This window comes from Rhinolophus ferrumequinum, chromosome 16 (genome assembly GCF_004115265.2).
Source record: "Rhinolophus ferrumequinum isolate MPI-CBG mRhiFer1 chromosome 16, mRhiFer1_v1.p, whole genome shotgun sequence".
NCBI lineage: Eukaryota > Metazoa > Chordata > Mammalia > Chiroptera > Rhinolophidae > Rhinolophus > Rhinolophus ferrumequinum.
Window position 1 is genome coordinate 6,821,791 of NC_046299.1, and position 14,131 is coordinate 6,835,921.

The window sequence follows — 14,131 nt, forward strand, 5'->3', positions numbered from 1 at the left end:
TCATGGAGGCCTCCTTTTGCTAAGGGTGATGTTTCCAGCGTCTTTTGATGAGAATAAAACAGCTCCCTAGAATCGCTTTGTATCAGCTGCAGCCTTTCTCCCTCGTTGCAGGTTCCGGGCCTTGTCTGCTCAGAAAAAGAGACATGAATCGACATCCATTGCAGAGGAAGCCTGGAGCACAGGAAGGGCATGGGCTTTGGCTTAGAGCAGACCTGAGTTCAAAGTCTACTTCTACCCCTAGACAACAGGTTGCGGGCAGCTCACGAAAGTGCTGGATGCTTTGCTTTCCTTGTCTGTAAAGTGGAAACAAGACCTTCCGTATAGACTGGGGGTGAAGTCCTTAAAACTTCAAGGTCACCCTTTCTTTAAACATCCCAGTGAACTAACTCAAGCCTTCATAATGTACCTATGGAAGGTCCTGGGTTGCTCTGCCTCCCGCCCCGTATTTCTCGGGGTACCTGCATGGTTGCCTGCACTGACCTCTCTTGCTTCACGATGCCTTCTCCCAGGCTGCTCTTGGTCCCCTTGGGCCCTGCCTGCTAATTATTCTAGATTGGAGAACAACAGCCTCCACTGAGGCCGATTCACATGAGGCAATGTTGCTGCATGATGCGGGGTAGGAAGGGGCTTTACTGCGTGTAGTGTAGACCCCCCCAGACCTGATAGTCAGCACTGCTGTCCTGAAGGTTCCCGGTCATTCCAGCAAAGACCGGCCCGCCTCCACGTTGCTGGGACCGCTCTCTCCCTGCGTAGACTTTCTCCTCTGCTTCCCATTTCCTGTCTGGCTCTGTCTTCCTCTGACTTCCTGTCTCCTGGACTTCTGGGTTGCGGGGGAGGTGAGTGGGATTCAACCATCTGTTTCCTTTAATTAAATAGAGACCATGAACTCCTTTCTTCTCCCTTCTCTCATCCTTGCCCTCCATCCTTTTCAGTTCCATGCGAAGGACACTTCTGACCCCCTAGAGTGCACACGGCCGCCCTTGTTTTTATTTGCAGTGTTTCAGCAGTTCTTCCATTCCTGACACATAGACATCATGAAGACTAAATAAATCAGTTTGTAGATGCCAGCACGTGAGAAGTACAGAAAAAATGTGATTTCCCCTACTTTCCCTCCATCCTTCTCCTACAGCCTTGGTTTGACCATTTGGTTCTATAGCTGACTCATTTCTAAGGTCACCTGACCCCATGAATGGTGGGTAAAAGAGATGGAAGAGCAGATGTGATTAGTAAAATGAGGTCATACTGAATTAGGGCAAGCCCTGAATCCAATGACTGATACCCTCAAGAAACACAGAGGCACACAGGGACGCCATGTGTCGACAAGGCAGAGATTGGGGTGATGTGGCTATACGCCAAGGAGAGCCAGCAACCCCCAGACGCTGGGAAGAGCCAAGGATCCTACATTACAGCCTTCAGACCCCTGTTGACCCTTTGATTTTAGACTTAATTCCTTCAGAACTGTGAGAAAATAAGCTTCTGTTATTTCAGGTTGTAGCTTTGTTATGGTGGCCCTAGGAAACTAGCACATGAACAGCCCCAGAGATGACATAATGTTCCATGATTTTTCTCAGTCCTGAGGATGTGGTTTTCATTTACCACCGCCCTCCACCCTACCCTCCATTCTCCATTCTGTCATGGTGGTAGGGGAACAGTATTACAGCGTAGTCAGCCCCTTCTCCGAGGTCTCCTGGTCCCTAGAAAGTGTTATCTTTTCCATAACTAGCCTTTCCTAAATAACTTGATTGGAATATCCTTCCATCCATCCATCCATCCATCCATCCATCCATCCATCCATCCATCCATTGCTCACTCATCCATTCATATATCAAACACTTAAGCAACGCGTGTTCTGAGGCAGGGCCCGAGCCTTCTGGTAAGACGGACACAGTAGCTGCCCCCACACTCTCACCCCATAGCGAGGGAGACATGTCAGCATCTTCACTCCAGTGAATCCATCAGAATTCGAGGGGACCCAGCCTTGCTGGCTCAGCCCATCCTCTCTGCAGTAGAAAGCAGCTTGCCCTTACTGAGTTTAAATAAACATGTGATTTCTCTTCTTGATCCAGCTGCCCAGTGTTGATTATCGTGGGAAACTGTAAAAACAGCAGCTCTCTTGAAAACGGTCCTTTCTTATAGCCTGATAGCCTCCTGTCAGCCAGGCTGCAAATTGGCCCTTGGACTGTCTGGAGAAGCAGCATCAGCCAAGAAATCAGAGGGTTTCCTGGACTTCTCTGCAAGCAGCGCAGTGGAGATGTCACGCGGTAGGGTTATATGAAATGGAGGCTCAAGGAAATAAGCACGAGTGATGTGCTGCTTTCTCTTTGGAGCCACGTGGAGCTGTGGGTTTGATGCTTTTGCTGACAGTAATGACCTGGGATCCAAACGGGCTTTGCCTAGGGGTCCGCATCTTCACTCGGTTCCTTTTAGAATAATATTAACATAAGAACAGTCAGATGGGTCCTAGACAAACGTGACTTCTATTCATCAGTTCTTTATAGAGAGTTTGGTGCTTAGTTCGCACATGGTTCAAGGTCATTTGTGCTCAGGGGTCTGTGCTGGGGGTGCCTGGGCTTAGGGAGGTCACACGGCCATCATGGCAGGTGTTTCCATGGCAGGTGTTTCCTTGGGCACATCTGCTGTGCCTTTGCACTCCTGGTGTCTTTCTTAGTTCTCAGGAGAGCACTTTGAGGCCAACAATTCTTTGTTTTTTTATTGAGTTAAAACTCATATAACATACAATTAACCATTTTAAAGTGTACAGTTAGTAATATTTAGTGTATTCACAAGTTGTGCAAGCACCAGCTCTCTCTAGTGTCAGAACTCTGTTATCGACCCATAAAACCACCCTGGACCCACTGAATAATGATGGCACAGTCCCCCTCCACCATCCCCCGTAGCCTCTAATCTGCTCTGTCTCTGTGGGTTGGCCTGTTCTGGATAAAGCACATCAAAGGAATCGTGAGCCCAGAGATTCTTGATTGCAGGTGAGCCCCCTTTGCAACAAAGGAAGCTTTTCCTCTCCCAGCTGAGCACCTGCTTCTTTCAAGCGAGACACCAACCCCAAAAGCAGCAAATGGCAAAGCAGGCAGTCCAGGCCTCCTCATAGTTCCTTTGGATTTCCAGTAGTGGCTTTGGTCTGGGATTATTACTGTTGTCAGAAAAAGCATCCTGTGCAGTGAGCTGGTGCTTGATTTCGGATGGGAGGAGAGGGTGTCACCGCAGTGAGGTGTCTGGGGCGTGTAGTTTCCTAGGGCTGTCATAATGAAGCTCCAAAATCTCCGTGGCTTAGAACAACAGGGCACCATTGTCTCACAAGTCTGGAGGTTGGAAGTCCGAGGTCAAGGTGTTGGCAAGGTTGGTTCCTTCTGAGGGCCGTGAGGGAGAATCTGTTCGTGTCTCTCACCCAGCTTCTGGGTTTGCTGACCATCTTTGGTGTCCCCTGGCTTGTAGATGTACCACTCCCATCTCTGCCTTCGTCTTCACGTGGCTTCTCCTGCATGCATTCCTCTGTGTCCAAATTTCCCTTTTTATAGACGCCAGTTGTAACAGATCAGGGTCCACTCCACTGCCCTCATTTTAACTTGATGACCTCTGTAAAAACCCTCTCTCCAAATAAGGTCGCATTCTGAAGAACGGGGGGTTAAGACTCCAACATATATTGGGGAGGACATAATTCACCCCAAAAAAGGCCTCAGTAGGCCAGTTGGAGCAGTTCAGGATTTTCAGTAGTCGAATGAGAAGAGCAAGTAGGGAGAATGTTGTTTAGGGTCTCTGAGCCCTGCCTGGAGTTTGTCCCTGTAACTAAGGTGTTCCAGAAGGAATCTGCTGGTTTTCAGTATATATGACATATAAAACCAACCACATGGAAGGAAGCAGGAGATGGTTCTCCAGAGCTCCATCTGTGAGGATAAAGTCCTTATAGATTCAATCAGTCAGAATTCTGTCTCAAACATCAGAAGTCTTCCTCAAATTAGCTGAAGGGGTGGAGCGGAAATTTTGGGCTCACATGAATGAAAATTCCAGGGATAGATCTGAGTCTGACTGGCTTCAGGCAAAAATAGGTGCCCATTTCAGGGTCTGCTTGGTGCAATCAAGGTTCCCTCCCTCACTAGCTCGCAGACAGGGAGGCTGATCACTAACACCCCAAACTGGTCCTACCTTCTGAGTCACCGCAGGAGAAAGAGACCTTCCTTCTGTAGCTCTGGGAGGAAAGTCATCTGATTGGCCCATTTTGGATCCTGGGATCCTGGGATCATTGCTGAGCCAGTGACTGTGGCCAGAGGACAAAGTGTTTTAATTGGCTGGAACTGGTTCACGTGTCTATGCATGTGAGTGTCGGACAAGGTAATTCCATTGGAACCACCTGGAATAGATTTCCCTCAGTAGAAAGGGAATCTTTTGTCCACAGAGGGAAGAAGGAGGCGGTGGGTTTGGCTAAGTGGCTCTATCTCTAGATTCTGGCCCCTAGGAGGGCCGGATTTGGTTCTCACTCATCTGCTTACCTACAGTTTGTTGGGCTCCTAACAGAGTCCCAATAACACTTTATCCAATCAGAATAAATGGGCAAGTAAAAAAGGATTTGTTCAAAATGTGGGAGACACAAAGCTCTGAAAAATACTCACCCATGATTTTGAGATGGTTCTGGAACTTGTACCCATCTCCTTAGGCAAACTGATTAGTGTAAGGCTAGAAGAATGTTGCCAAGTATGGAACTCTTTTGTGCTTAGAGTTCTGAGATTTTCTTCAGTCCCTTCTAAGAACCTTGAAGGCATAACTTGTGTTCAAAGACAAAGAGGGCTTTAAAGAGTTTTGGAAAGAGGCCCCTGGGACGTAGAGGGGGGAACGGTGAAAAGCTCTTAGAAAACAGCATCTGTGTAAGTTAAGTATAAAGTGAAAAATATGTACCTTTGCTTTGAAACACAGAGGTTTGGAAATCAAAAGGAAGGTGGCTCGCCTGAGGGAGGGGTCAGCCTGTACCCCCAGAAGGTAAGCCCTTGAAAAGTAGTGGCAGGGGTATTTTTGGCTCAACCTGAATGGCTTTTGCTTTCTTTTCTGGACAAAATGCCAGTTTGCCCTCCCACATTTCCCTTTCAGTGACTGTCATTTGTTTCTAATAGTATTACTGGCAAACCTTTCGTGAATACTAAAAACTGTCTTTTCATTGTTTGTATGTGATTTTCAGCTCATTGCACAAGACTTCAATTTTCAAGGGTGAGGCCAGTCTTTGAGTGAACCCTGGCAAGTTTGGTTATGGCAGTCATGACCTGTGGCTGTGAGGACGCAGACACACAGCTGGCTCAGTTGATCCCAGATATTATGTATTATGCACCGAGTACTTTGTCCCTCTGGCCATGTGCTCAGCGCTTTCACATGGCGCTTCTCAAGCTTCTGAGCCTACGGAGTCAGCTGGGATGTTTTTAAATGTGGACTCTGATTCAGTACATCTGGGCTGGGTCGAACAAGCAGCGAAAGCGCTAGTGACCACATGTGGTGGCACCAGTTGGGACTTGCAGCTGCGGGTACCACTGGGATCGTTGCCTGCCACTGCCCTGCCTCCAGAATCGCCCTTCCAGCCACTTGGATCAAACCAGAAGCTGCTGTGGTTCCAACTTTGCTTAGGTGGTTCCTGGGTTAGATGATGGACCTATCTAAAGCTCTGTGTTCTGTCCAGATGGACGGAGATCTGAGCTGGCCAGGATTTCTGGCTGCGCACTCCAGATGCTGAGGCCAGGAGGCTGGCGGAGGCTTTGTAAGCCTCAGTACTTTTTGTTAGGTCAGGAGAAAGACCTCGGGCCCACTGAGTCGTCCCTTCCCCTTCTCCTCCTCTGCACTCTTTGTCCTCCGCTTTCTTCTGCGTGTTCTTTGTTTTTGTAATTATAGAAGCATTACATACTTACCTAATTACAGGCATGAAAGAAAAAAAGTCAATTTATATAAGGGAAGCAAGTCAAGACAGACATGTTCTCCCCAGACCCCTGAATCCCGGTCCCCAGAGGTGACCACTATTAATACACCCCTGTTGGGGTGCTTCAGACCAACTACAGAACCCCAGCTCCCACTGGCTTAACAGTTAGGAGAATTGTTCATCTTGTGTGATTGGAAGTCCCAAGGAAAGTTGGACTCCAGAGTTAGTTCACTCGTTAGCTCCTGATGTCATTGGGGTATTCTCTCTCCTCTACCTGGAGAGGTTCTCACCCCGCCTCTGTGACATTAAAGTCCTTCCCTTCAGTCTGGACCAGTAAGAGTGGCCAGCGGGTGCTGTGGTCTGATTGGCTTAGACTGGTCACATTGGACCCCTGGAGCTAGGGGTATGAGGTCTGTTTCTGAGAAGTGAAGTGGGGAGTCCCAAACTACACAGGCTTCTGTTAGAGAAAATGAAAGTAGGCTGAATGCTGGTAAGAGACTAACAGTGTCTATCACACTTCCAGAAATATCCATTCATGTATGCAGTTGTGATATTCATTCATTCACTCATTCATTCATTCATTCAGTGCTGATAGTTTGCCAGACACACAGATTATCCCAATAATCTGTTGGTTTACTAGCAATAAACCAATGAGGGATGTGCCAGTATGTTTCCTGTTTTGGGGGGAAGAAACTAAGGCAAAGACTCTCCAGTGATGTGTCCAGGGTCACACAGCACGTAAGTGGAAAAGCAGAGGTTTGAACCCAGGCCCCCTGGCTCCAGGCCCATGCTCACCATCCCTGGCTAATCCTGACTCCTAACAAGCTTTTTGAAAGTTGTCTCTCTCACCTCTGTGCCTATGTGAGAAGCTGGAGCTTGGCCTGTGTCCCCACACAAATCAGGTACCCAACAAAGCCAGCACAAGTAATAGAATGGTGTCAATGAATTTAAAACCATGTTTCTCTCCCTAGATCCCAATAACTACTATCACCGACGGAATGAGATGACCACCACCGATGAGCTGGACTTTAAGCACCACAGTTATAAGGAAATGCGCCAGGTGAGACCCAGGTTTGCCAGCGTGACACGCCACATGCCCAGAAGCGCATAGGCTTTTATTTTCAGAAATATGCATGAGATGATGATGCGTGAGACGTAGAAGCTGAATGATCGTTTTGGTTTGCTGAGGCCACACTAAATGCTTGTAGTTCCGAGTCTGACAATGCCTCGTTGGGGCTCGGGTGACCGGCAAACGACTGACACAGAATCGGAACCCAGACTTTGCTGATTGAACACTAGTTCCTAAGAATCACTGTGTGTTGAGTGATTCACTGATTTATTAGACGCAGAGTTGAAGAAGAAAAAGGATCCCGAGGAACACTCATCGTAAGCCCTCATGGAGGACCTATATTAACTTACCTCCATTAGCAATTTACCGTCATTAAGGTGGCCCATCCTCCCAGCTACCCTAGGAGGACAGGGATTGTGGTTATCCTTATTTTACTGATGGGGAAACTGAGTCACTGAGCACAAATAACCCTACTTTTTGTTATTTCAGAGTCTCCGATTCTCGATCCTGGTTGCATATTAGAATCTCCTGGGGGAAATTTGGAAAAATGCCTGTACTTAGACTCCACCTTAGGCCAATTAAAGCAGAATCTTGAGGAGAAGGGTCCGGGGATCTAAATTTGTAAAAGCGCTCCCTGTGGTTCTAATGTGCAGCCAGGCTTCAGAGCACCCGGCTGATCCTCTTATAGCTCTGAGTACTTTCATACAGTCAGGAGGAAAAGGTAATCTCAGATGAGCTTTTTCCCTGATTTAATTACAGAAACCATTGAATTCTGAGCTGTTGATGGCATTTGCATAGTGAGTGCAGAAGGGAGAAGGGACCAAACATGTCTTAGAACGGACTGAAAGGGGAGACTGTGCTGAGTGCTTTCTTTGCCTCTGACATCCTTTTAAGGGTTTGCCACCAGCGTGGTGCTGGAAAGTGTGGGGAGGTGCTGGTAAATGAGAAATCCTTAGATGTCAAAGAAGCTGTTTGAAGAGAGAGAACAAACAGAGAGATGTCCTCACAAATTCATTTACTAAACCCAGAATCACCAAGGCCAAGTTAACCTGACTCAAAGTAAGGGCTTTTAGTTACGGGGAAAAGGAACGACCGCCCAGCACAAGTGAGGACGGAGCCATTAGGCTGGCCTCATCCCAAGGAATCAGCAAACCTGGTTTGTCTCCGTGTCATTTAACAGCAGACATTCACACACAGCTTCTAGACACCTGTCAGCACAGACTTAGAGATGGGACACGCTAAAGAAATTGTCTTGCTGTCTTGCTCTTCAGAAATCACGATAATGTATTTGGACGTAAGGTCGGTGAATCATCCGGCCCTTCTACATCCTTGGGTGTTTACAGGGCTGCGCTCGCTGCTCCGTTTGCAGAGCACTTGCGTGTTAACTCAGCTGTGCCCCCCGGCCATCTCAGACAACATTTCGAGCCCAGAAATTAGACAAATATCAACTCAGTGGGTGCAATTAATGTCAAAAGCAATGAAGCTAAATGCATTTCAAATGAGCAAACTGCACAGAATCCAGGTAGCTGGTGTCTTTAAATAGTCGTGGCGTGCAGAGACCTGGGGTTCTTCTCATACAGGGGGAGCTGGGGACTTGTGCTTCATTACCCAAGCGACTCTGGTCACCGTCCTTGGTAGATGTGTGAGCTAAGAGAAACCTTGGTATGGTGATGCAGCCTCGCGGGTGATGCTGGATGACCCCTCGAGGGTCTCAGACCCCAGAAGCACTCAATGGGGAGCACCCATCAGTCCTGAAGAGAGTTCAAGTGGGAAGTGATTTGCCACTTGGATCCCTGGCCCCTGGGGATGGGGATACAGCTGGCATGTTTAGCAGTTCCCCATGTGGAGTCTGCTAGGTTACTGTAGAAATCCTACTTCAGGGGAAAAACAATGTTAGTTTATCCTAGTCCTGAAAGAGACATTTACCGCAAGCAAAGAAACAGCAGCAGGAACAGGAAGAGAAAATAGGAAAACTTATTGCCTGGGAAGGAGAAATTCCTGAGGATGTGTGGGACTCCTGTGTGCAGAAATATTTCTAGAGCAGTGACCTGTAGGCAGTGACCTATTCTTCCCTGGGGGGAGCCCTGGGTCGTTGGGATGGGGAAGGGGGCGAGGGAGGAGAAAGTTGCACAAACACTAATATTGTAGGGCAGAGTGCGTTAATTATCCCCGAGCGCTGAGTCTCACAGCACGAGTCACGATTTATAATTGTTTAGGCATCTGTCTACATGGATGTTACCTCTCCTTCCACTGGGACCACAAAGGCAGAGACTCTGTCATTTTATCATAAATCTGTAATGTGTATGAGATAAATATGTACGTTTGAGGTGGTCACAGGGGAGACCTCTGGAGAGTAGGAGAGAGAAGTGACTGGCTTGCTTGGCCATGATTGGGAAGTGGGTTCAGATGGGGCTGGCCATCGCCCAGGGCCTGTGGCCAGGCTTGAGCAGACAGAGATGGCAGGAAGGGCACTCTGAGCAGGAAGGGAAGCAAGAGCACAGGTATGGAGGCAGGAGCAATTGGCATGTTTCTAGAATAGTCCACAGTCTGTTGAGAGAGGAGACTGGCCTGAGTGCTGGGAGAGGCTTTTGTACTGAGTGAGAATCAGAGGAGGTTTTTATGTGAGCGGAGCTCAGGGAGATCAATCTAGAAGGTGTACGGAGAGCAGACTGGTGAGCACTGCCGAGACCCCAGGAGAGGGACCAACCAGGCCTGAAGAAGGAGGAGGGGAGAGGCATTTCTGAGGTGCACTGGCTAGTCCTAGGTCAGCTGGAGTGAGTCGGGGAGAGAAAGGGGCCTGGCGTGCTTCTGACGGGGTGGACTGCCTTCCACAAAGGGAGGAAAATACGTGGTTCTGAGAAAGCGGTTAATGATTTGACTTTGGTGTTGGGTGTGGTGTTGTCAGGTTCTAAATGCTCGGGAAGTTCTGGGTGGTTGGCTGACACGCAGAGTGTGATGCACTAGAAAGAAGTAGAAACATGGGTTGGAAGGCAGCCAGTTAGTGGTACTGATTTCCAGCGCAGCGAGGATGGTTGGGGCCTCAGGCTGTGGGCTAGCGTTCCCACCTGCTCCGTGCTCAGCCTGAGCCTGGGGCTGGGTGATGGGGGCAGCAAGCCAGGGCAGGGCAGCAGGCCCGCAGATCCGGACAAAGCCACTCCTCACCCGTGGGGCACCCCTGACTCGGATTCTCTCCCTCCTTCCTCCCCCTGGAATTCCTTTTCCATTTGATCAGATGCAGTGTCTATTTCTCAGGCAATGAGCAAAGATGGTGGAAGAGGACTTTTTCTCTTGTCTCTCTCTGTCTATTTTTTTTAACATTTTAATTCATTGGACAAACAGTATTGTATCAACATCAAATGCAAACCAAAAATCTAAAAGCTAGCCCTCCATGAACCCACTACCCTCAAGAATCAGCAGTTTTCATGTCCCCCAATTTCTACCCAGTGCTTGAATTTCTGTGTTCACAGAATTCATAAGATTTTGTTCAGACGATGGTTACAACTTTGCCCGGCTTTTCTCAGTGAATCCTGGACCATTAGCCAGTTTTCATGCTGTCTTCATAATTGTGTTTGTAATGCCCCAGAATGTTCCAGTGAGTGGATGCACTATAATTTCCTCAGCTCTCTTCCTGCTCTGGAGCATTTGGACATCTCCCGACTTTTAACAAATGCTGAGGAAGTATGAGACATGCTACAGCAAGTGTGATCATGCATATAATTTCACCAGTATCTATGAACAGTTTTCTTCTGATATATTGCTAGAAACTGAATTACCAGAAAAGGGAGCTTTTTCTTTTGTTTCCTTCAGGAGAAGAGGAAACAACAGATCCCAGAATTCAGTAGTTACAAGGATGGCAAACTTTATTCCCATCTCAGAGATGAGGAAATAGAGTCTTGACCAGGCGAAGCGTCTTGCAAACCCAGGTCCTCTCTAAGGTGATGTTTCTCAACCTTGTGTCATTAGCACCTGCCCACCTCCCACCCCAGAGGCTTTTTAGATACTTTCCTTAGTTATCCTCCACCCATTATATTGAATACTAAGGAATAAGATTTTGTTGGATGGGGTTGAGCTTTAGAGGGCCACCAAGCATTGTAATATCTCAGACTTTTAGCCCCAAAGAGCCAATTTTCATCTCCTTGAGGGTGATGTCACCCCAATTGAAAATTCATACTCTACGGCCATGAAGAAAGAAAGTCCTTACTCTCAAGATCCACCGAGACCTAAACTCAAAAATAACAAACTCCATCTTTGACTTTCAGGAATAACCAAGGTGGATCACTACCCAGGTCCTCGGTGGTGCTGGTGGCCACTGGAGAAACCAGAGGGCCACGGTGCAGAGAGAATTGTAAAGACCTTTGTAAAGGAGATTCTTCATTCAAATGCCTGTGTTCCCATTCTTCTGTGTGGAAAAGATGCTTGTAATAATAGCAATAATATGTTCTATTACCACCACACAAAGAAAAAAGCATGGCTGGTATAGACACTGTGACAGTAGGTAGAATATAAAGAGGGGACTCTGATGACCCATGCATCCCAGACTGAGACACTCTCCATTGCTAAGCGTGCATCCAAGGGAAGATGGTGTTTGTCTTTTTCCAGTGTCAAGGTCAAGTTCTCTAACCCAGGTGGCATATTTCTTTGGCAGCTAATTGAAAGGGGGACGAGGGTAAGCATTACATGACAGCCAGGCTGTGTGCCAAGTGCTTGCATTCATTGCCTAGTTAAGGATGAGCCGAGTGACTGTGTCTGCAGGACTCGTTATTGATCTGAACGCAAGACAGCGGACCACCTGCTGTGCTGGTCAGGATTTGCTGAGGTCGCCGCTCATCGCTGAGAATGACTGTGCAATCAGCAGGGACTAGTTCACGGGGCCCCAAATCAGATGACGAGTGTGCTGTGGCCATCTTTCAGAGTGTGTCTCAGACAAAACAGGCAGCAGAAATGTGCTGCTTTTCATTGTTTTGTTGTACTTTCATGGACAGGTAAGACCCCTAAGAGTCCAAAGCCCTGGCTCCACCTGGTACCAGTTGTGGGACTCTGGGCAAATCACTCAGTGTCTTTCTCGGCCTCGGTCTCCATATCTATAGAATGAAGACAGTCGCCTCTGCTTACTTCACCTGGTGGTCCTGGTGGTGAGATTCAGGAGAGAAACAGAGCGCGTTATTACTGTGATTGCCAACATTATTAGGGACGTTATCACGGTGTCTCTTGTTGAAAAGTGTTGCGTCTCAGACGTGGCTCCACTTCCACCCTGCACTGTCCATTACTCTTGCTGGGGGGTGTAGAAGCTTCGTTTCCCTTGCGTATTTTTTTCTCCACTTCTGGTGGGTTCCTGCTTTTGCCCTCTTGTGAACAAGAGTCCTTTATAGTCAGCGTCCTCTTTCTCTCACCTGGATACTGTAACACAAAGTGAGTTGTCATAAAGTGAAGCACATTTGCCCCCCAGGAGTGGTGAGAGAATTGGACCCTGAGTTCCTGACCAAGGCTGCACCTCGTAGGTGGGTCATGAACACAAAGCCATAGCGGCTGTAAATCCCTCCAGTGCTTTAGAAATGCTCACTGATATTCCTTAAATGCATTCCACGCAGTTGCTGCAGAGTATAATATTATGAAAAGCAAATGACGCGCACAGCAATTTAACTTTACTTAGCATAAATTCTACATCGTACTGATTTTCTAGTTCTCAAAGATTTGAGCCCACCATAAAATGTGCGACAGATCTGTTTATTTACAATTTACAAAGACATTTTATGGATAATTTGGTTGATCCAGAATCATTTGAAAGATGGTTAGAACATGTCCAAGTCCACGCTGTCCCTTGGGCCATGGCCTTTCTCTAGTCACCACCAACACAACTCCCACTCGTCTTTCTAAGGAATAAAGCCTTCCCTGGTGGGCAGCTCACCTCCTGGCAGGGATGCTCTTCCTTGCGGCTTCTACAGCGTCTGAGCTTCCCTCCTGGTCTTTAATACACTGTCATAGAATCGTCCCGTGAATGCCTCTGCCTCCACCACAAGCATGGGTAGTCTGATGCCTGGCTGAGATGTCCTTTGAATCAGATCTTCTTTCCGATGGGAATTGCTAAACAATTTCACACAGCAAATCGAGGCTACATAATAGGTCACCCACAGGTCCTTGTTCAGAGATGAGAGGTAAGGCAACCTCAGGAGGAGGGTGTCTCTGTCCTCCACCCCCGAGGGCAGCGTGTGCTCCTGCTACTCCTAGTAGAGCCTTCCTTCCCTCCTTGGCAGCTGTTCTCATTCCTGCAGATGGCAGCTGTCAGTCTGATGAGCCAGACTTTAAAAGCAAAATTCAGAAAACAACACATCACTATTTCACGTCCTTGTGGAAGCCTGCTTCCCCCGCCCTTAACCACCCGACACCCATTATCATGGCCTCCCTGTGCCCGCTTACTTATCACCAAGGAAGTGGGTCATGGTAAGACTGCTATCTGGGGCTGCACTATAAGCCCCAGGAGGGCAGGAGTGGTGTCTCTTTCCTCAGCCCAGCATCATAGATATTCATGAGATTATGAAAGAAAACTGGTATTCAGTAATAAATATTTATTTAGGCCGGGATATAGAGATACATGGCTCAGTCCCTTAAAGGATCTTCAGTCTAGTGAGGGGACAAAAGAAAACAGAAAGCACCGTGAAACCGTAATACCACAGCCAAGGGAGCATGATGGAACCACCACCCAGGGGCATGATGACCGCAACCAAGGGAAGTGATAGCCCAACCAAGAGAGGGGATACCACAACCATGGAGGTGATAGCTACAACCCAGGGGTGCTGGGAGGACACAAGGCAAATGAATATTCCAGGCAGAGACGGCAGCACTGGTGTGTGTGGAGGATGGGGACACGCAGTGGGCGGGGCTATGGGAGGGGAGCAGCAAGTGGCTGTCTTCTGGAGAGGTCTGCCCCCCTTGGTGTGCAGCCATCATTGCTTAGGTCCTTAATCCACTTTGTGTTCCAGCTGATGAAGGTTGTGAATGAAATGTGCCCCAATGTCACCAGAATTTATAACATTGGCAAGAGCCACCAGGGCCTGAAGCTCTACGCTGTGGAGATCTCCGACCACCCCGGGGAGCACGAAGTCGGTGAGGTCGCCCCTCTGGGATCCATCTGTCCCTTCATGTCCGGTGCCTTCTCAAAG

General features: G+C 48.1%; 1 protein-coding gene across 1 annotated transcript in view; it reads left to right on the top strand.

Annotated features, from left to right (window-relative positions):
- The window catches only part of CPXM2 (carboxypeptidase X, M14 family member 2), a 98,730-nt gene that overhangs the window by 68,812 nt on the left and 15,787 nt on the right, over positions 1-14,131 (top strand). Inside the window, exons 7-8 of the mRNA XM_033131159.1 lie at positions 6,877-6,965; positions 13,952-14,075. Of these exons, the coding sequence (XP_032987050.1) occupies positions 6,877-6,965; positions 13,952-14,075 (213 nt within the window). The remainder of the gene's footprint in view (positions 1-6,876; positions 6,966-13,951; positions 14,076-14,131) is intronic.